Source organism: Camelus ferus, chromosome 17, assembly GCF_009834535.1.
Source record: "Camelus ferus isolate YT-003-E chromosome 17, BCGSAC_Cfer_1.0, whole genome shotgun sequence".
Classification (NCBI taxonomy): domain Eukaryota; kingdom Metazoa; phylum Chordata; class Mammalia; order Artiodactyla; family Camelidae; genus Camelus; species Camelus ferus.
Genome location: NC_045712.1, coordinates 20,183,216 through 20,205,904, shown reverse-complemented (window position 1 = coordinate 20,205,904; position 22,689 = coordinate 20,183,216). Strand labels below are relative to the sequence as shown.

The 22,689-nt window shown below is 36.0% G+C and overlaps 2 protein-coding genes across 6 annotated transcripts in view; one reads left to right on the top strand and one right to left on the bottom strand.

Moving 5' to 3' along the window:
- CCDC66 (coiled-coil domain containing 66) overlaps nucleotides 1-22,689 on the top strand; it is a 101,901-nt gene that overhangs the window by 40,098 nt on the left and 39,114 nt on the right. The window contains exons 15-19 of one of the 2 annotated variants that reach the window (XM_006184839.3): nucleotides 10,310-10,803; nucleotides 11,331-11,371; nucleotides 12,127-12,368; nucleotides 12,624-12,748; nucleotides 14,083-15,928. In XM_006184839.3, the coding sequence (XP_006184901.3) occupies nucleotides 10,310-10,803; nucleotides 11,331-11,371; nucleotides 12,127-12,368; nucleotides 12,624-12,748; nucleotides 14,083-14,169 (989 nt within the window). In that variant the 3' untranslated portion in view covers nucleotides 14,170-15,928. Of the gene's footprint in view, nucleotides 1-10,309; nucleotides 10,804-11,330; nucleotides 11,372-12,126; nucleotides 12,369-12,623; nucleotides 12,749-14,082; nucleotides 15,929-22,689 lie in introns of those variants that run through there. The other variant, XM_032458249.1, reaches the window with a different exon arrangement.
- Nucleotides 15,372-22,689, bottom strand: part of TASOR (transcription activation suppressor) — a 47,516-nt gene continuing 40,198 nt past the window's right edge. For 2 of the 4 annotated variants that reach the window (XM_032458246.1, XM_006184838.3), the window contains exons 19-24: nucleotides 20,406-20,528; nucleotides 19,496-19,655; nucleotides 18,908-19,016; nucleotides 17,343-17,521; nucleotides 16,986-17,156; nucleotides 15,372-16,102 (exon numbers count right to left, since the gene is read on the bottom strand). In XM_032458246.1, the coding sequence (XP_032314137.1) occupies nucleotides 15,570-16,102; nucleotides 16,986-17,156; nucleotides 17,343-17,521; nucleotides 18,908-19,016; nucleotides 19,496-19,655; nucleotides 20,406-20,528 (1,275 nt within the window). In that variant the 3' untranslated portion in view covers nucleotides 15,372-15,569. Of the gene's footprint in view, nucleotides 16,384-16,985; nucleotides 17,157-17,342; nucleotides 17,522-18,907; nucleotides 19,017-19,495; nucleotides 19,656-20,405; nucleotides 20,529-22,689 lie in introns of all 4 variants that reach the window. The other 2 variants (XM_032458247.1, XM_032458248.1) reach the window with 1 other exon arrangement.

The following is a 22,689-nucleotide window of genomic DNA, read 5'->3' as shown; positions in this document are numbered from 1 at the left end:
TCTTCACTTTGTTAATATGGTATACTTCATTCATTGATTTACTGTTGTTGAGCCACCCTTCCATCCCTTGAATAAATCCCACTGGATTGTGTTGTATGATCCTTTTAATGTATGGGATTTTTTTGTCTTGTTTCCTTTTTCAAATTTTTTTCTTTCTGTTTCTTTTTTTAAAGAAATCTTTTAGTGGGAAGTAATTTTAGGTTTATTTATTTGTTTATTTCTTTAAACAGAGGTACTGGGAATTGAACCCAGGACCTTGTGCATGCTAGGCATGCATCTTACTACTGAGCTATACCCTCCCTGCTTAATATATTGTTGAATTCAGTTTGCTGATAACTTTGTTGAGGATTTTTGCATCTGTGTTCATCAGGGATACTGTCCTGTAATTTTCTTTTCTTGTGGTGTCCTTGTCTGGTTTTGGTATCAGGGTAATGCTGGCCTCATAAAGTGAGTTTGGAAGCATTCTCTTCTATTTTTTGAAAGAATTTAAGAGAACTGATCTTTGTCCAGTTTGTCTTTGAATGTTTGGTAGAATTCACCAGTGAAGCTGTATAGTCCTGGATTTATGGGTTTTGGGAAGGTTTTTGAATACTCTCTCCTTATTTGTAATCAGTCTGTTCAAATTTTCTATTTCTTAAAGATTCACTCTTGGGTTGTACATTTCTAGGAATTTATCAATTTTTTCAAGGTTATCAAATTTCTTGGTATATAGTTGTTCATAGTGGTCTCTTCTGGTCCTTTGTGTTTTGTGGTATCAGTTGTAACTTCTCTTTCATTTCTGATTTTATTTATTTGAATCTTCTCTTTCTTGGTGAGTCTAGTAGCTAAAAGGTTTGTCAATTTTATTTATCTTTTCAAAAAAGTAGCTCTTCATTTCATGGATCTTTTCTACTGTCTTGTCTGTATTTCATTTATTTCTGCTCTGATCTTTTGTTATTTCTGTCCTTCTACTAACTTTGGTCTTTATGTGTTCTTTTTCTAGCTCCTTAAACTGTAAAGTTATGCTGGGGTTTTTTTGTTTTTGTTTTTTTGGTTTTTTTTTTGGAGATTTTTCTTGTTTCTTGATGTAAGCATGTATCACTTTGAGCTTCCCTCTTAGAACTGCTTTTACTGCATCCTGTAGTTTTGGTTGTATTTCCACTTTAATTTGGTATTTTTTTTAGTCCTGTTTTGATTTCTTCTTTGACCCATTGGTTGCTCAGTAGCATGTTGTTTAATCTCCATGTATTTGTGAATTTTCCAGTTTCTTCTTCTAATTGATTTCCAGTTTAACAGCATTGTGGTCAGAAAAAATGCTTGATACGATTTCAGTCTTTTTAAATTTATTAAGACTTATTTTATGGTCTAACGTGATCTATCCTGGAGACTGCTCCATGTGCTCTTGGGAAGAATGGATTGTATTCTTTTGCTTTTGGATGGAATGTTCTGTATTTACCTGTAAAGTCCATCTGGTCAAAAGTGTCATAAAAGTCCAGTATTTCATTACTGACTTTCTGGATGATCTGTCTATTGATGTAAGTGGGGTATTAAAGTCCCCTACTTGGTGGAGGGTGGATTGGGGGGCATTTTATAGCTCAGTGGTAGAGCATGTTTTTAGCATGCATCAGATCCTGGGTTCAACCCCCGGTACCTCCATTAAAAAAAAAAAAGTACTACAAAAAAAAAGTTCCCTACTCTTACTGAGGTAAAAAATATTTCTCCTTTTAAGTCTATTAATATTTGCTTTATGTAGTTAGGTGCTCCCATGTTGGGTCCATAAATATTTACAAATGTTATATCTTCTGTTGGATTGTCCTCTTTATCGTTATGTAATGTCCTTTATCCTTTGTTACAGACTTTGTTTTAAAGTCTATTTTGTCTGATACAAATATAGCTATTCCTACTTTATTTTGGTTTTGAATTATATGGAATCTCTTTTCCCATTTATTCATTTTTTTAGTCCATGGTGTATCCTTATATTGGGTATGAGTTGCTTGTAGGCAGCATATAAGATAGGTGGTTTTTAATCTATTCAGCCATTCTGTTTCTTTTGTTTGGAGAATTAAGTCCATTCACATTTAAAGTAATTGAGGATATTTTTGCTTTTATTTCCATTACTCTAGGAGCTGGTTTGAAAAAAAATACTGCTGAAATTTATGTCAAAGAGTTACAGTATCCATTCTTACATTTAGGTCTTTAATTTATTTTGAGTTTATTTTTGTATATGGTGTTAGAGAATGTTCTAATTTCATTCTTTTACATGTAGCTGTCCAATTTTCCCAGCATCACTTATTGAAGATACTGTTTTTTTCTCCATTGTATATTCTTGTCTCCTTTGTCATAGATTAATTGAGTATGTGGTTTTATTTCTGGATTTTCTATCCTGTTCTATTAATCTATGTGTCCGTTTTTTGTGCCAGTACCATACTGTTTAGATTACTGTAGCTTTGTAGTATAATCTGAAGTCAGGGCACATGATTCCTCCAGCTACATTATTCTTTCTCAGGGTTGCTTTGGCTATTCAGGGTCTTTTGTTTTTCCATACAAGTTTAAAAATTTTTTGTTTAAGTTCTGTGAAAAATGTCATTGGCAATTTGATAGGGATTGCATTAAGTCTGTTTATTGCATTGGGTAGTATGGCCATTTTAACATTATTGAGTCTTCCAATCCAAGAACATGGTATATCTTTCCATCTATCTGTGTCATCTTCAATTTCTTTATCACTGTCTTACAGTTTTTGGAGTACGGGTCCTTTGCCTCCATAGGTAGGTTTATTCCTAGGTATTTTATTCTTTTTTATGTGATGGTAAATGGTATTGTTTCCTTAATTTTTTTTCCTGGTATTTCATTGTTAGTGTATAGAAATGCAACTGATTTCTGTATGTTAATTTTGTATCCTGCAGTTTTACCACATTCATTGATGAGCTCTAGTAGTTTTCTGGTAGCCTCTTTAGGATTTTCTATGTATAATATCATGTCATCTGCAAACAGTGATGGTTTTACATCACTGCAGATGACATGATACTACTTACTCTTTTCCAGTTTGGATTCCTTTCATTTCTTTTTTTTCTCTGATTGCTGTGGCTAGGACTTCTAAAACTATGTTGAATAAAAGTGCCAAGAGTGAACATCTTTGTCTTATTCCTGATCTGAGAGGAAATGCTTTGAGCTTTTCACCATTGAGAATAATGTTAGCTGTGGGTTTGTCATGTATGGCCTTTATTATGTTGAGGTATGTTCCTTCTATGCCCACTTTAACAAATGGGACCGAATTAAACTTAAATGCTTTTGCACAGCAAAGTAAACCATGAACAAAATGAAAAGACAATGTACAGAATAAGAGAAAATATTTGCAAATGACATGGCTAACAAGGGACTAATTTCCAAAATATACAAACAGCTCTTATAGCTTAGTATCAAAAACACAAACAGCCCAATTAAAAAATGGTCAGAAGACCTAAACAGACATTTCTCCAAAGAAGACATCCAGATACCCAACAGGCACATGAAAAGATGCTCAGTGTCACTGATTATTAGAGAAATGCAAATCAGAACTACAGTGTGGTATTGCCTCCTGCCAGTCAGAATGGCTATCATTCAAAGGTCTATGAATAATAAATGCTGGAGAGGATGTGGAGAAAAAGGATCCCTCCTGCACTATTGGTGGGAATGTAAATTGGTGTAGCCACTATGGAGGACAGTATTGAAGTCCCTTAAAAAATTAAAAATAGACTTACCATACGATCCAGCAATCCCACTCTTGGGCATGTATCTGGAGAAAACTATAATTCAAAAAGATACCTGCATCCCAATGTTCATAGTAGCACTGTTTACAATAGCCAAGAGATGGAAACAGCCTAAATGTCCATTGACAGATGACTGGATAAAGAAGATGTTGTTTATATATGCAGTGGAATATTACTCAGCCATAAGAAAGAATGAAATAATGCCCTTTGCAGCAACATGGATAGACCTAGAGATTATCATATTAAGTGACATAAGTCAGAGAAAGACCAGTTTCATATATCACTAATATGTGGATCTAAAAACAAAAATGATACAAATTCTATTTACAAACCAAAAACAGACTCGCAGACATAGAAAACAAACTATGGTTACCAAAGTGGAAAGGGTCGGAGGGATAAATTAAGGGTTGGGGATTAACAGACACACGTAACTATATATAAAATAGATAAACAAGGACCTACTGTATAGCACAGGGAACTGTATTCAATTTCTTATAATAACACATAATGAAAAAGAATCTGAAAAGAAAAAATATATATAGTTATGTATAACTGAATCACTTTGCTGTACACCTGAAACTAGCATTGTAAATCAACTACACTTCAATGAAAATTTTAAAAAAATTAATTTAGGATAGGAATGTATGTTATTACCTTTTTGGTAATTGTTTTCTGGTTGTTTTGTAGTTCCTCTGTGTGCTTTCTCCTCTTTCTTTGTGTTTTGATGACTTTCTTTAGTGATATGTTTAGATTCCTTTTTATCTTTTGTGTATTGACTCGGTTTTTGCTTTGTAGTTATCATGAGGCTTACATATAACAACTTTATAACAGTGTATTTAAGTTGATAACAACTTAAAGCCTCAATGTAGTCTAAAACCTTACATTTTTACTCTCCCCCACCCATGTTTTATGTTTTTGATGTTACATTTTACATCTTTTTATCTTGTGTCCCTTAACTAATTATATTTATTTTGACTACTTTTGTCTTTGAATTTTCATACTAGCTTTATGAGCTAAATCCACTGCCTTTACTGTAATACTAACTTTTACCAATGAGATTTATACTTGTATATATTTTTCTGTTGCTAATTAGTGTCCTTTCTTTTCAGCTTTAAGAAGTTCCCTTATAAGAATAGTTTAGTCTCTGCTTATCTGAACTCTTTATCTCTCCTTCAGTTCTGAATGATAATTTTGCTGGATAGAGTATTCTTGATGAAAGTTTTTTTCTTTAAACACTTTGAATATACTATGCTACTGCCTATGGCTTACAAAGTTTCTGCTGAAAAATCTCATAGTCTTGTGAAGGTTCCCTTGTACGTAACATTATTTCTTCAAATAAGTATTCTGCCCTTATCGTTTTCTCCTCCTGGGCCACCATAATGCAAATGTTAGTCCACTTGATGTTGTCTGGTAAGTCCCTTAAGCTATCTTCACTTTTATATTTTCTTTTTGCTGCTCTGATTGGATGAGTTCCACTGCTCTATCTTCAAGTTTTCTGATCTTTTCTGCTTCTATTAGTCTGATGTTGGACTCCTCTGTTTTTCAGTTCAGTTATTGTATTCTTCAGCTCTTTGGCTTTTATTTGGTACTTTCTCATATTTTCTCTTTTTTGAAGTTCTCACTGTGTTCCATTCCTCTCCTGAATTCAGTGAACATCTTTATGATCGTTACTTACTTTGAACTCTTTATCAGGTAAATTACGTCTCTCTATTTTATTAAGTTTTTTCCCCTGAGGTTTTATCTTATTCTTTCATTTGGAATATATTCCTCTCTTTCTTCATTTTTCTTGACTCTCTATGTTGGTTTCTGTGCGTTAGATGAAACAGTCATCTCTGTCTTAAAGGAGCAGCCTTGTGTGGGAGATGTACCTTATTCACTCCTACCCTTGCTCTTGGCTGTATCTGAAACCTTTGTGGTTGTCCAAGCAGACAATTTTGTTCTTAATAGGTCCCAGCAGTTGAGGGTATGTCAGGACTTGTCAGTGTCCCAAAGGGTGGTGAGGGGAATCTAAGCACCTAGATTCAGGCTGATTGGAAGTCAGACCCACAGGCAGTAGCTTTCAAAGTATGCAAGAATATACAGTCCTATGGGACTGCAAGCATAAGCTCCACTGGCCACCAGAGCAAGGCATTCTGGAGTTGTGTCCTGGATGGCAGTAGCAAAAATTGGGGCTCCGTGAAGTGTATAAGCTGTTTTCTGGGAGATACAGCAAACTGTAGCGAGGCAGAGAGTGAGTGCAAGGATGGGGTCCAGCAGCCTTCATTCCTGAGAGCACCTCAGTAAGCCTAGATGTGTGCCAAACCTGAAGCCTGCCCCTCAGGCTGACGCCCCAGGACAAGCCCTTTGAAGGCTGTCTCTCCCTTCTGCTATAGCTTTGTATCTTATAGACATGAACCACATTGATTCTCGGTGCTAGATGTTTTGGAGGATTATCTCTTCTGTGCACATCTTAAAAGTGGGGGTGCCCAGTGTGGGGTTCAAACACTTCACTCCTTGGGGAGAACCTCTGTGTTTTGAGTTCCCTCCCAATTATGGATTACTGTGCAGCAGTGAGGTTTAAGGGTTGTGTCTCAATCTCATCCACCTGCTTTGATGTGGTGTCTTTCTTGCTTGCCCAGTGTGTAGGAGTCACCCAGGCAGTTTAGGTTTTTTGCGAGAGGAAGTTGTTCCATATGTAACTATAGATGCAGTGTTTTCATAGGAGGTGAGTTCAGGATCTTCCTAGGTCACCATCTTGAACGAGAATCCTTTACTCTTTAAACTAATTTTAAAATTAATGGACCCCCCCACCCCCCATCAGTTATTTGTAGTCTTGTGGACCCCTTCGTAACTTAAAAAGACGGAAACCAATTTGGCTGGCCGTAAGTTAGGAGAAAATATTTCTCTTGAAATATCAAAAAGCCACTCTTGAGTTGGCTAGTACAGAACCCTAAGCCCAAAGTGTCTTAAGGAAATCTATCCTCTAACATAGCACTGTTTTCTGCCAGTTTATTTTATTTTTTTACACTTTAATATATTTTTATTGAAGTATAGTCAGTTTATAATGTTGTGTCAATTTCTCATGTACAGCACAATACTTCAGTCACATAGGAGCACACACACATTCATTCTCATATTCTTCACCATAGGTTACTACAATATATTGAATATGGTTCCCTGTGCCAAACAATATAAACTTATCTGTTTTATATAGTTAGTATCTGCAAATCTCGATCTCCCGGTTTTTATCCCTTTCTACTCCCTTGCCTCCCCTCCATAACTATAAGTTTGTTTTCTATGTGAGTCTGCTTCTGTTTTCTCAATGAGTTCATTTTTTTGTTTGCTTTTAGATTCCACATATAAGTGATACCATGTGGTATTTTTCTTTCTCATTCTGGCTTACTCTACTTAGAATGGCAATCTCCAGGTCCATCCATGTTGCTGCAATTATTTTATTTTTTATGACTGAGTAGTATTCCATTGTATAAATATACCACAACTTCTTTATCCAGTCATCTGTTGATGGACATTTAGGTTGTTTCCATGTCTTGGCTATTGTAAATAGTGCTGCTATGGACATTGGGGTGCATGTGTCTTTTTCAGTTAAAGTTCCCTCTGGATATATGCCCAGGAGTGGGATTACTGGATCATGTGGTAAGTCTGTTTTTAGTTTTTTAAGGACTCTCCATACTGTTTTCCATAATGGCTGCACCAGACTACATTCCCACCAGCAGTGTAGGAAGGTTCCCTTTTCTCCCCAGCCTCTCCAGCATTTATTGTTTATAGACTTTTGAATGATGGCCATTCTGACTGGTGTGAGGTGATACCTCATTGTAGTTTTGATTTGCATTTCTCTGACAATTAGTGATATTGAGCATTTTTTTCATGTGCCTATAGGCCATTTGTATGTCTTCATTGGAGAATTGCTTGTTTAGGTCTTCTGCGCATTTTTGGATTGGGTTTTTTTTTTTTTATTATTATTAAGTTGTATGAGCTGTTTATATATTCTGGAGATTAAGCCCTTGTCAGTCTCATCTTTTGCAAATATTTTCTCCCATTCTGTAGGTTCTGCCAGTTAATTTTAGATCTTACTTCAATGCAATACCAAATGCAATGCCAAATTACCCACATCATATGACAGGAAAGTAGAAAGGAACTTGAAAAGGGAAGTGGGGTAAAGCAGTTTGCAACCTGCTTAGTTATCTGAAACTATTCTGCTGATGAGCTCTTGGTATTTTTTTTTATAGTTTGCTCTTAAGCTTGAAGAATCTGGTTCAGTCCGTTCTCTCTGTCCAAATAAATAACAAAATTATATAAATCCCACACATCAATTAAGAGAAAGTCAAACTAAGTATTTAAGACTGTGAAATTATGTATATATTATCAGTGGGTGACTGAAAGGGAATTTAATCAGTCGGGATCCCAAAATAGAATAATTCAAGATGGTTTATTTAGAAAAGGACTGTTTCCATAGGAGTGGGTATGAGGGAATACAGAGAGTGTGTGCTGACTCTGGTGCTAGTAGCAACCGAGCTGTTACCAGAATCTAGAAGGCAGGAGTTGTAGATAGGTAACTTTGAGGGGACCAGTGACCTTGATAAAGGGAGAGTCAGCCTTAAGTCAACTCACAGGGAATGAGCCAGTGAAATAAATATTCTAAAGTCACTCTTTTCCCTCCCTGTAATCTGCATATGAACTCTCTTGACAGAAACATAAGCCAGAGGATTCAGGAACCCATTGATAAGGTTCTTACCAGTCAGCTGACTAGGGCAGAGAGCAGGCGAGAAAAAGGTGTCATGTGGGTCTAGAGAGGCAAAAGAGGATTTTCAGTGTGAATGAAAATGATGTAGGCTGGGCAGTCCTGCTAGGGGTTAGGCCTAGAGCAGTTTTACTCTGGAATAGCACAATAAGTGTCTAAGATAAAAGCAATAACTAAACTGTTAATTTTGTTTTTAATGTGCAACCCAGACCTTTCATTAGCTAATTGTGAATTTAAAATTTTAATCATATGTGAAAGAGAGCCTTTGTGAGGTTGTTGCTGAACTCTTGGGATAACTCAGCACATATAATCATGAACATTATATAAGATGTAAGGAAATTTCAGATGTCTTTTTTGAATGGTGAACTTTTCCTGTTTTCAAAATGGAAAAAAGTGAAAGGTAGTATGTGATTCAGGGATAGTCTGCAGGCAAAGCATAATGGTATAAAGCATATATGAGATACACTTTAAAGTGCATGATCATCATTTCCCTAAAAATTTGGTTCCCAGGGGGGAGTTTTATGAGAGACATTTTCGCAACACCTCTAGGGTAAAAATAACTGAAGGACATTTTCCAAATCCTTTCATATTATGTACTTTGCAAATTTCAAACCAACATAACAAGAAAACTTCACATCTCACTTACAAAGACTTTTTTTGCATTTCTTTTGATGAAAAATTTCAGTTATCACTGATAGAAAAAATGTAAATTACACTTTTTCTCAGAAATGAATATAATTAACAAATGCCATATGTAATGTCATCTTGTATATCCAAGTGGAAGTCAGGACAATCTTGTTTAAAGTTTTATTTAAAAAATGGTCTCTATGATGTGATGCTAAAAATGAATCACCTAAAGTTCTGATACATGCTATAGCATGAATGATGCTTGAAGGCATTATGCTGGACTTGAGAGGAGGGGGCAGTTGTGCAGGGAAACACAAATATTGTATAGTTCCACTTATGCAAGGAATATAGGGTCGTCAGATGGGTAAATTCCGAGATGGAAAGTTGAGTGGAGGTTGCTGGGGGTTGGGAAGGAGGGCGGAATGGGGAGTTACTGCTTAGTGGGTGCAGGGTGAGTGGGTGCTTGAGGTGATGATGGGGTCTGGAATTGTGTGGCATCATGAATGTGCTTGGTGCCACTGAATTGTACACTTAAAAATGGTTTAATGGAAGGTTTAGAGAAAGCGGTGGGAATGTAAAATGATGTAGCTGCTATAGAAAATAGCATGGCATCTCCTCAGGAAATTCAAAACATAATTACCACATGATCCAGCAATTCCACTTCTGGGTGTATACACAAAAGAACTGAAGAGTAAGGTCTTGAAGAATTTGGACAACTGTGTTCATAGCAGCATTTGGTCATCCACAATAGCCAAAAGGTGGAAGCAACTCAAGTGTCCCTTGACAGATGAATGGATAAACAAAATGTGGTATATACATACAGTACAATATTATTATGGTACATACACACAATGGTGTTTTATTTATCCTTAAAAAGAGAGGAAATTCTGACATGAGCTACAATTTGGGTAAACTTTGAGGACATTATGCTAAATAAGTCAGTCACAAAAAGACAAATACTGTAGATTCCACTTGTATGAGGTGTTTACAGTAGTCAAAATCATGGAGACAAAGTACGATGGTGGTTGCCAGGAGCTGGCAGGGAGGGAGGAATAGAGTTGTTTAATGGGTACAGAACTTTTTTTTTTTAAATTTTCAAAACAAAGTTTCAGAGGGCAGTTTTAATGCCTTCGTAAAAAAATGGCTAAAATGGTAAATTTTGTAAAATGTATTATTTTACCTCAATTTTTAAAAATTAATCATCTGTATCTTCTTTTAGATGACTTAAATACGGAAATATTTACCAATACAGAATCAAAATCCTGCTGTGAATCAGTAATAGAGAGGGACGTTATAAATTGTTCATCTTCTGAGATTCCTGCAGAATTTAATCAACAATTTAACACTAAGAAAAACAAGCAGGAACAAGTAAGTCAGGATAAAGGAGACAACTTAGAAAAAGAAAACAGTTGGTATAATGATCAGTTCACAAGAACAGAGAGACAAACGAAACATATGAAGAAATATCCTAAAAGGCCTGAGTGGAATATAAATAAGCCACTCAGAAGGTGTATTCCAGCATCAGAAAAATATCCTAAACAGCTTCAAAAGCAGAGAGAAGAAAAAAAAATAAGGCGGCAGATGGAACTGCTTCATTTGGTGGAGAAAAATAATCCTGGACACCTCTCTCAAAATAGAGGCACTTCCCCAGAAGTTCTTCATTTATTTCATCAGGAAACTGAACCAAGGTTCAGGTGGCATCTAGTCACAAAGGTAAAGCTCTTCCCCAAAAAACTTTTAAAGCATATATTGAAGTTTTTAGAATGAAAACCCAGTTCCTCACGTGCATTGTTTTGACATGGCTGTTCTGTGTCTGAATAAGAATTCTACCAGTTTGCTTTAGTTTATACCAGGAGTCAACAGACTTGCCTGGGGCAAATCCATCCTGCTGCCTGATTTTGCAAATAGCTTTATAGGAGCACAGCCATGCTTATTGTTTTATGTATTGGCTATGGCTGGCTTCATGCTACAAGAATTTAGAGTAGGTGCAACAAAGACCACGTGACTCACAAAGCCAAAAGGGTATACTATCTGTCCTTTACTAAAGGACAAAAATCTAAACCATGTATAGATTAATGCTATTCTATATTCAGTCACTCACTTAAAACTTAAGAGCCCATACAGAGGACAAGTTATAAATATCTGTTACTCAGATTATTTCAACAAGTAACCGCTAAAAGTATTTGTGGGGATGTATAGAAACAGTTACTCCTTTTTACATTTATCTATCCATCTTTTAGGAAGAAGAGCCTCTGAGAATTAATTCTTTCAGCAAGGAAAGGTATGTTATGGATTCCATAGTTATTTAGTGCTTTCTGTGTGATACAGAATACTTGCTCAAAATGTAGATGAGATCAAGCATATATGTATGTGTATGAAGACAGTAAAAGGCAAGTTTGACTTCCAGGTGAGTAGAAAAGGTATCTGGCATTTTACCTAGAATTTGGACTGGTATCCTAAGCAGCAATGTGGTAGACATTCTCTGTAATCTTCACTTAGCTGAACAGTTTTTATTTTCCAGGTATGTCAACAGTGGAATAGACATTCTGCATGGATTGGGGGAGGGGGGAGATGACTGATAAGGATAGTGAGAAATTAGCCAATGGGAGATTTAGAATTTATATTGTTTTTGTGCATGAACCAGCTGGTTTAGCTATCTCAGAATGTGGCTCTAAAATAAGTTTAGTTCAGATGGTGAGTATATTATTTTATGGTGAACTATATCTAAGAAGAAATACTAGACTTAAATTAACATTGGTCCTCAGGAGCGAGTAAAGTTTTCCCCCTGTTCTAGAGTATATATACTCTCAGCAAGTACTAGTAAAAACCCAAATTAGTCCCATTCTGTTGCCCTGTTGTAGGAGAAGCTACCATAGAACTCAAGCTTCTTATATAGTGTTCCTAATAGTGTTATGGGTACACTTAGAATAAATAGAAATGTGACTATAGAATATGCTTGGTATAAAATAAAATACACAGCTTTGCATTAATGTTTCTTAAGAGGCCTCTCCCTGTGATTTTTTTGGAAAAATACAGGTCTCGATCACCACCAGTTCCGGCAGTGAAAAACAGAACGGAACAAACTCAGACACTAAAAAGCAGTAATTGTGAAAGAGAGAATCTGCTCTCAGGAAGTAGTCAAACGGAATTATCACCTGGGATTTCTGAACCTTTCGATTTTATTCCCTATGTCCGAACCAATGAGATCTATTACCTTGATCCAGATGCACCATTGTCTAGGCCTTTGACCCAAGATACACACTACCACAATCCACGTGGTAAGTAAAAGTATCCCCCCCGCCAAACCCTAAATTCAAAATCCAAATTAGTATTTGATTAATACTAACAAGTTTTACCATAGGAGAGAGTTTCTCTTTTAGAGTCCAGTATTAAAATTTTAATGTTTATTACTTAAATTTTATTTCATGCTCTTCTAGGATATAAATTTATTAACAAATCCTTAGAATACTGTAGCACAGTGCTATTTCCTATTAGAAATGTATTTGAATTCTGTCATTTTCATCTGGCTTCAGACTGTGACCAAGAACAACAGCTGTTTGACTCTGACCAACTCAGGGACCCACTTCTTAATCCTAACTTGGTGAAAAACAGGGATCGACAGCAAGCAATCCTTAAGGGACTATCAGAACTGAGACAGGTATGAGTTGCTCCACCAAGCCGTGGAGATGAACATTTTTCTAGTGGAGGGCTGTGTGAGAATGGCTGTTTACTAGGTGGTTACATGATTTCTGTGACTTAACTGCTTCCCAGTTTAAAGTGGTGGGAGGAAGGACTTTCCTTCAGTTTACTTTATATTGCCATCTTTAAGAATATTTCTTTCCTGTATGAAATCATGAGACATTTTGAATATTAAGACAATTTTATTGAATGAAAAATGCATACATTTGAATGGTAAAGCATGATCAGTAAGGCCCTAAAAATAAAGGCAGGAAATACACAATTATGCTTTAATAAATTCTTAGTAATGCAGTTCACATTTTTAAAAAAATGTGTTGGCAGTGTTTGGAATAGAACATTGACACAAGTCCCGAAGAATAATTCATCCTGAAATTACATGTATAATCTTACTCACCAGACCACTTTTTCTCAGACCAGTTGTGACTTATTACAGGTCACATACCCAATATTTAAGGCTATAATTATCAGCTGGCCTTAAAAAACAATTCCGTGGGCTTTAAAAAAAATGACTTGCAAAATTTGCTTAACAGTTAGCCTTGATTCACAGTATACTTTCTGTATTTGGGGAAAATAAACTGTAGTTTTTAGGAGTACTTTTTTTATGTGGCTGCATTTCAAACTGTTGATTCAAATGTTGTTTACCAGTTCTTTCTTAGAGCTAGAAAATCAGTTCCACTAACACAGGATTATAAAGTGTCCTTTAGTTTTTTTAAATGCTGGTAACTCACACAGTAAAGATTTTACCTACATCTTATCTAGGCATCTTCCTTTAAAATGACAAGGCATATTTACTTCTAGCTTAGTGGAGACTCTCTATAAAGTTATGACGTTAAGAGGAAGGAATGTGATACATAGACACATTCACCACCTACATATACATCGTGGCCATATCGTCCTTGCATTAGCCACAAAAATTATGGCAGTCAAAATAAACACGATGTTGTGTGTTTCATTACCATTTTAAGAGCATTTGGGGAAAAGAGAGGGGAATCTCAGCCCCACAATTATGGACACATGGTTCTAAGAAAGGTCTATTGGCTTTATGCTAAAAATATGAAGATACTCTTACCAAGATGTGATAGCTACATAGTATCCAAGTGAAAAAGTCTGGTTAAAGCAGTGAAAGTCTATTCAAAATTCAACATGACAAAAGTTTAAACTTATGGCTGAGTAACTGAGCTTAATACATGTTTTAAAAGTAAATATAGTTCTGGATTAGCAGGACCGAAATGTAAAGTAAGAATAATTTACACATCTGCTGCACACCTTACTAACATATCAATGTGATTTCAGGGCCTTCTCCAGAAGCAAAGGGAGTTGGAAACTAATCTCATGCCTTTAGCTGCAAATCAAGAAGAAAGTTTTAGTTCTTCGTTTTAAATGTAGAAAATCTTCTATATGTCTTCCAAATTATAAAATGTGGTTGTTGCTTAAGTGTATCTTCCAAATAGCCTAGATTTATTTTTAAACTGCTTACTTAAAACTTGTACATTATGTAGTAAAATGCTGTGTATGTATATATAATTTTTTAAACAAGAAATGAGACACTTGTAAAAGCTAAATAGTTAAAAAAAAAAATTTTCTGCTCTGGCACAATCTGGGTATTTAAGTCCTATAAAAACACTTTCTTTCTACTTACCTTAACACAGGCTGGAGTTACAGACAACATTCTTCCACATTTTACATGTAGCTTATTAACTGAAATATCACTTATGTGTTTTGTTCTATAAAAAGATTTTAAACGGTAGAACTCATCCAAGTTCTTTTGAGGCTCCAAAGGAAGGTCTGACATCCCAACTTTACTGAAAATAGGCCAGATTCAGTTTAGGTTTGTGTGGAAATTTGACTTTTCAAACAAGTTTCTACTAGTAATGGAGAGGCGGTTATTAGCAAATAGATGTCGGTTTAAAATTTTATCTCCACCGTGTACTTATCTGCAAATTTAAAAATTAGTTTTAGTTGTGCACTAAAGTGCTTACCACCTGAAAAATATACTTGTTTTTCTAACAAACAATTTAAAAATCTATAGCGAAGTGTTTTCAAATTGTTTAATGCCTTTAATAAACAGAAGCTGACCTTTTGAAATATGAAACAATTTGGTTAAGTGAAATCAAAGCCCACACAAGCACTAAAAATTGTAATTATCAAATACTCCCAAATAAAAGGTTGACCAAAATTTTTAGCTATGGGCAATTTTTACATAGTTAATTCTAAAGATAAAAAATTATGCTGCCTGGTAAGTCCTAAGTCCATAGTTTTATCATCTAAATGAAGCTACACTGTTCAGTAAATCTTGAGGTATTGAGCCAAAAGCCTGTAAATACTTAACATCACTGGCTTATACCTGTGTTAAAAACACTATATAAAAGCTTAAAATAAATACAATAGATGATACATCATTTCAGCAAAAGTAGCTGGGATCCTCTGACATTAGATGAAGAAAAAAAGTAAAACCATTACTATTCACTGTCCTTTTGCAAATACCTATTTTATATTATAAAACCTCAATTTGAAGCCAAGGTACAGGCGACATATAAATGGAAAACTTAAAAGTGCCAACATGAGATAATTCAAGTACAATATATGTTAAAAATATATATATTTATTTCAATTTTCAGATGCTTAAACTGTTACAGGCCATCATGATTTAAATAAGAGGGACAAAAACATTTGAGAAAGGAAAAGAAACCTTTTGTTTGTTTAGCGAATGAAATATAAATTGTTAATTCAGTTTTAAGAAACAGAGAAAAGTCCGTAACAACCTATTTCTTAAAAAAAAGTTATTTCTCTTTTGAAAATGGCCTGGAAGAATCACTTTTCCACCAGCTTACTGGAGATGGAGGTTTATCTCTATCCGAGCTTTGAGTATAAGCAGATAAAAAGTGATTTTCACTTTCTTGAGACTGACTTGATGAGAGGGCATATGGTGTCCCCAAAAATGTTTGATGAGTGAGAACATTAAAATGACTAAACTGATGGGACATATTTAATTGACTGTGATAAACCTGAAAGTTGCTATATGACTCTTGTTCAGCTGAATTGCTGTTCTCTCCTTCAGAGCGTTCTATATCAATAGAAGCTCTCTCTTGAGAATCAATTTGGTAAGTCTTATCTTCTAATAAACTTTTTTGCAAGTCAAGAGACGATTGCAACTCAATTTGAATATTCTGTTTTTGATCTGTTCCACTTGATCCTTTGGTTTCTGTCGCCAATATTTCTGAATGAAAATTGCTGCATACTTCTATTTGTGAGATTTCATCCCCTGAATCCAGAGACATATCCTCTTCATCCTTTTCATCGTTTTCTAAAAGAGCTACATTTAAAAAACAAAAAGTCCTCCTCTATTGAAATACACAATTTGTTTAAGTTTTAAAATTATACACTACTCACACAATATAATGAATGCGTCAGGGTCAGCAAGTCCACAATCCCTTAAAGCTTGGTCTTCTGCCACAAGTTCACTTAGTCACAACACTCACACTAGGTGTGAATGTCCGGATAATCCGATGCTAAAAGCTTCTGCGAAATGTGTTCACGTTTAATGTTGGGAAATCCCAACTCCCAGCTCCAAAGGGGTTAATGTCAAAACAGCATCTAAAGTTATACGGTAATTCAGTATTTGACAAGACAAATACAAAATAAAAATTTTGACATCTAGCTTCACTGGATTACTACGAAACTGGTTAGCTCTATCAAATGTCGATCATCTCTGCTTTTCTCAGAAACAAAAATAAGTACACCTTTCATTTTTCATAAAACCTGGAACCAAAGCAGAGGCCATCTCACAAAGGGCTAAAGCTATGGGTATCTCTACTACCTTATAATTAAATCGCTTTATATGTCTGGGGAGATTTAATGGCCCAGTGCTAAATCCCCGTATCTGGTTCTCCTTTTTCATATATAACCCCTTTGCTCACAACAGCAGCCGATAAAGCTTACATACCTTCAAAGAGGAAATGCCCATCTATCGCGTGCAGTCTGCGGTTAACTCTAACAACTCATACTGACTACAGTATAATAAATGAGTAGATTCTGTGTATGCTAAGTAAAAGAATGATGAATACCTTAAAACATTTCCCCTGAGGCTGTTTACACTGAGGTGAGTACCTTCAAAATAGGAATTTTTTAAAGAAATCATAGCAAAACCATTCTTTTTCTGTCTGCCTTAAAGAAAATGAAAACTACTGAAAAGTTACCTGACTGTGACTGTGACTCAAGAGTCTCATTAGCACCAAGCAATGGAAGGTTTTCTTCTGTGACTGAGTTGTGATAGCCCACAAGATTTTTAAAGTTTTGCATAAAGTCTTCAGCAGTTGCGACCACTATCCCATTATCAGTATAACTGGAAAGCACCTTGATACTCTTTTCTAGATTAAAAAAAGAAGTTTTATACTCAACACTTGAAAATATAAAATGATGCCTGCCCCCAGCCCTCACAAAACCCTTTCTTCCACATTTTCAGAACCGTGGCTTAATACCCAACATAGTCCCACAAAATCTTTTTACCCACATTCCTATGTTCATAGCAAAAAGCTTAAGAGCACCCTCTTTACCTGTTAAAAAGACTATGTGTCGTTGCTGTATGTTCTGAGCCTGAAGTCTGATAAGGCAGTCCAATTCTGGAGCATTTCGAGTTTGTGAATCACAATTGTGGTATGACAAAATTTCAACCAGGTGTTTCTTCTGATAAACATTCAGAAGTGTCAACAGACTTAGAGCTTTAGCATTCAATCTGTGAAATTAAGTAGTTCAATATCTGGATCTGCATTTCTGATATTTAGTATGGAAGTTTTCGCTTAAAATTGAAACCATAATTTCTCAATTGAGGCAACTAATGACAACTGCAATGCTTATTAGCTCACTGTCTGACGTAGAGGTGCTTCTTAGGAGAGGGAGAACAGGAACTGTGCAACCCACGTGTAATGCAGGGGCTCTCTGGGTGCTAAGCCTCAGGGCCAGCTATTCAGGTTAGACTAAAATCTCAACCAGCCATTTTCCTTATTCTCTTCAGCTTTACTAATTTACAACTGTAGTGAAAGGCATATACGGACAAAAAAGCCTTTTCTTCAAAAAATACGTGGTTCTAACTTATTTCTGTACCTTCAGGCACAAGGCAACGTGTGGTAGAAATTACTGGCTACTATCAGGAAGATGAAGGTACTAATTTGTACAAGTTATTCCTTTGGGCCTCAGGACTGCTGTCTCTTATATAAAGATAAGACTTGCCCAATGCCTGTTTCACATGCTTTGAAGCTAAAACAAGTTTTTTAAAAATGAAATCTATAGGGGGGCAGGGTGTAGCTCAGTGGTAGAGTGCATGCATGAGGTCCTGGGTTCAATCACCAGTACCTCCATTAAAAAAATGAATGAGTGAATGAACCTAATCACCCACTCTCCAAATGAAATACTATAAAAAGTTAAATACTTATAATTATTTAAGCCCTAATTATGTGCCATGGGATATCAATAGGTATCAGTTTAGAAAATGCTGGCTCACAAAATGTAAAACAACTCTTGGCTACAGAGTTTCTCATATCCTTTAAATGTAAATAAGTACTTTGTATGGACTCTAGTAGGATATATTATCCCAAACTCATCTGAATCCAATAATCACTTGCAGAGCCTCTAAATGTAACGAGTGCTCTAAGAATCACTCGGAGAAGTGACTTCTGGGCATGGTAGAAATCAGTTATATAAATGACTATCCTAATTACAGATCCCCTTATGATGTCAAGATTAATCCTTATCTCACATGTTTGATGTTACTAAATTAACAATTGGGAGAGGACCTGATCTAGCTGACATACACACAGTTCTGTAAGAAAGAATGCTGATTATCCCATTTTGATGATTATTCTAAACCCAAGTGGCAAAGATCAAACCTATTTTATCTATATAACTTAACTAGAACTTCAGCAAACCTCTACCTGAACAGGAGCACCACTTTCAAACAGGCTAGAATAATTCACTATCTAAAACGTTCCCTTTACAGCTGGCTAAGGACATCTGTGAAAACTACGTAGCATCTATAATCTACAAACATCCAGAAAAAGAGAACAATTTTGTGAGCATAATGTTAAAATCAACAACCCTTATATAGTTATTTTTCAAACCTTACCTGCCCAGTTCCTTTAGCTTTTTCTGAAATTTACAGTGGACTTTCCATTGCCATTTTCCTTCCGGAGTACTAAGTTCTTCGAGGAATGTCAAAAAATTTTTAAGGTTCTCTGTTAGAGACAAAGAAGTTCATTTTTTAATTCAGTAAATAAGTCACTCCACAACTAAGCTGTGGAAGAAGATTTTGTTGATATTATTATGTAGGAACACCTACTTTCCTATGTAGTAGTATTTTCTTTCTCTTTTTTTCTCCTCTAATGGAGACAGATCTGTATACCCTCTTTCAGATCTAACATAACATCTACACGTAAAAAATAAAAAAGCGTCAATAATAACAAGCCTGAAGTAATCCAAGTGCATTAGGTGCAGAGAGCCTTGCTTTATACCAGATTTAGGGGAAGTTATTCATAAAGAGTAAGAGAATGGGAAAGAAACCTGAGATAATAAAAGCTCACAAAAATGGTGGAAATGTACTAGTTATCTGTGACTGGCAGAACGGACAATACATTAAAAAGTACGAGTGAGTCACTAATAAGAAAAACCTAGAGAAGACAGAAGTCGCATGCTTAAGAGAATAAATAAATCTTACCAATTGTGATAACTTCTGGATTTAGAATGGATTCATCAGAAACAATAAAGCCTCCAGATACAAATAATTCATTGTATGTATGATTTTTAACATCATCCAGACTATCAACACCAGCAAAACTAACACAAGGGAGCTTCTTTAATGTCACCAAGCCAGGTACCTATTTAAATACAAAAAAAAAAAAAAAAAGAAGAAGTAAGGACGGACAGACTCAGTGTAAAGTAACCTAACAAGAAAAGTCTACCAAAATGCACTATGGCTCACCTGTATTACTATGTTGCCTCTGAAAAGCCAAGCACAATATTTTGAACATTATTTCCATAACATAATTTTGAACATTATCTACCATAAACAGAACATCCTAAAGAAGAGGCTCTTACCAAAGACCTGGAAACACAGAATGACAAATGCTAACCTGTCCAGCCCTGTGAATACAGTCAGAATTCAAATGAGGGCAAGAACCTATGGACTGGAACAGTCAGGAAAGACTTCAAAGAGCAGCAGGACTTAGATAAGCTCCTAAGACTCAGATGAGGTACCTCCAAACCCAAGAGAAAGGGGGACTGGTTTAGAAATCCAAGGCAAAGAAGGGGTACAAATAGGTTTTATACAAATAAAAATGACGACGACACAGAGTCAGCAGACCCATTTGGCATTCAAGGAATCAGTATTCTTAGTCTTGACTATTTGAGTGATAGGGAAGGCCTGTGATGTGCCACAAATACCAATCTCACAAGCTGATTCACAGAAGGGTACTTTAAGTCTCAAGCCCTAAGTCTCCCAATCTCAAAGTTTTATTTCCTTTAAAGTTTATAAGGTTATTTTTAAAAGTTTTAGTCTCAAAGATATATTTTAAAATAAGGGATTTTTCTGGTAACCAAGATGTAGGAAATTGGACTTAATAGTCTACCTTGTGAATGAAACCTGCAATATCTTCATTTTGAATAATAATCAATAGTTTGTCTAATTTTGATCTTCTTTCCAAAAACTGTTCTGGATGACATTCTGTGTTGCCTAATTTGATAAGATATTCCTGTTAAAGAAAAAAAAAATAAATTAACATTTAAAAGCTTTATTTTACAAACATCTATTTAATACCATAAATGCAAGCTATACTGGGAAGTTTAACTATTAGACCACTATTAATGATGACCTTACACCATGGACCTGAGAAATCATTAAGTCCACTCTTAAGAAGAGTCTGGAGCTCAGGGTTTAAGTGGTCAGTCATGATGTTTCAACGCTATGTAATCAAAGCCAAGTAAATGCCAGTGTGGGGTAAAAGAAACATAAGAACAACAGATTAGCCCAGGTTCTTAACTCTTATTACTTAACTCAGAGCTCAATCAGTAAGCACTCCCTCACTTCCATTTTCCTTTCCTTTCAAAGCAGGCCCTTCGTTATCTGCAGCAGTGTTGCTGGTAAACTCTTCAGAGTTACAAAGTACTCTTCCGACTGCTCATTCAATGCACAACAGCCCCAAGATCATTCATACAGAGCTTCAGTATGTACAATGGTATTTACTTATTAATTAGCCATGCCCGTCGAGTTTATACCTTCAAACAAAACAGATTCTCCCTTCTAACACCTCCCTGCATGCTGGTGATGTAGTACTACCTTTCAAAGGACACAAGATAACCAGTCCTGGCAGAGTTCTTTGCTTGCCGGTGCAATCATGAACTCTGAAGAATTTGTAGGATTCTGGAGGTCACTTCCCTCATTTCACAGATATAGGGGCAGACTGATTTTCTCAAGGGTTGGCATGGCTAGCTGGATAACCATAAATTTACCCAAGCTTGCTTCAAGTCTACTGCTCTTTCAAGAGCTGTCTACAAGTGCCACACCCAAAGTAACTGTTTCTGTGTAGCCCTAAAGTAGCATCTTTTAAATTTTGCTCTAACCTTCTGGGCAAACCTCAAGCAGCTTAGTCAGGTGATGAAAAGGTAAATTATTGTCTGACAGACCTGCTTGTAATTTTAGGTCTTTTTACATTAAGAAGCTTTAAATGCAAGTTCATTTTAAACATTTTTAACTCATACAATAACACCTCAGTTTGACTTTAGAAATACTTAGGGAGCTTAAAATTTTATTCATAAAGTCCTTTATTGTAACATTTTTGCTGGACATCTTCCAATGGATATTTACTAAAAGAATTAAAGTTCCAATCTGATTTCCTGTCAGATTTGTAAAATACTCAGCATCCTTTTCTTCTACATAAAATAAATAGCAGCAATATGATTTATTCTAAGCTGGAATTAAAATCACCATTCATAAGTAAATGCATTTCCCCAAAGTGTGTTACAATTTTATAAATGCAGTGGGAGGAGACAGAGTTATGCTGAGCACCCTGGACACTGTGCCCAACCCATTCTCCTACCTGCCTAGCTGCACACCAACATGCAGCTATGCCCCCAAAGCGATGGGAACATGTTGCTGGCGGCAGAAAAAGCTCAATGTTCAATCATACAGGACAAAATGCAACCAAGAAATTCTTGGTTAAGTCTGGTCTCACCTTCCCAGGAAACTACAAGGAACTAGTAAAGGTGGCACACTGAGCACTGTGCTGCCTCCTTTTCTATGCTCTGCGTGTTCTCATGAACATGTCTCATGAAACACGCTGGCATCGAAGAGATCCCCAGACTGACAAAGGCTCAGGATATGTCAAAGCATGCATGCAGTTTCTGGCCCATCCTGAGCTCACTTATAGCCCCTTAGGCTTCCTCTAACTAAAAAAGCAGAAGCTCATCACGGTACATAAAATCCATAAATGGGAGCAGGCATTTATTTTAAAAACTAAGCACCCCCTTAAGGAGTTAAAATGCTACATAACTTAGTGAATACTAATTGGCAATATTAAACCACTGATATAATTCTTCCATCTAAGTTACATACCTATTGTTACAGATTTTAAATATCTATGTCTATACTTACACAAATACATGCGTGTAGTTTTCTAAACCAAATACCTGAAACGCTAGTCTACTCTATAGCTTCAATAGAGAAAATACACCTTACAGTGACGCATCGTTCGTGACTGGGGAGCCCCTCAGGACGACCAGGTGCTCTGAGCACTCAGGGCTGCGGGGAACGTGGCGTGACCAGGGCCTCAAGACACGCCGACTGGCACCACCACCAGCTCAGCCCGGGCGGCTGTGCTTTCCTCACTGACAGATAAACCCTCGTGAGGTGAACAC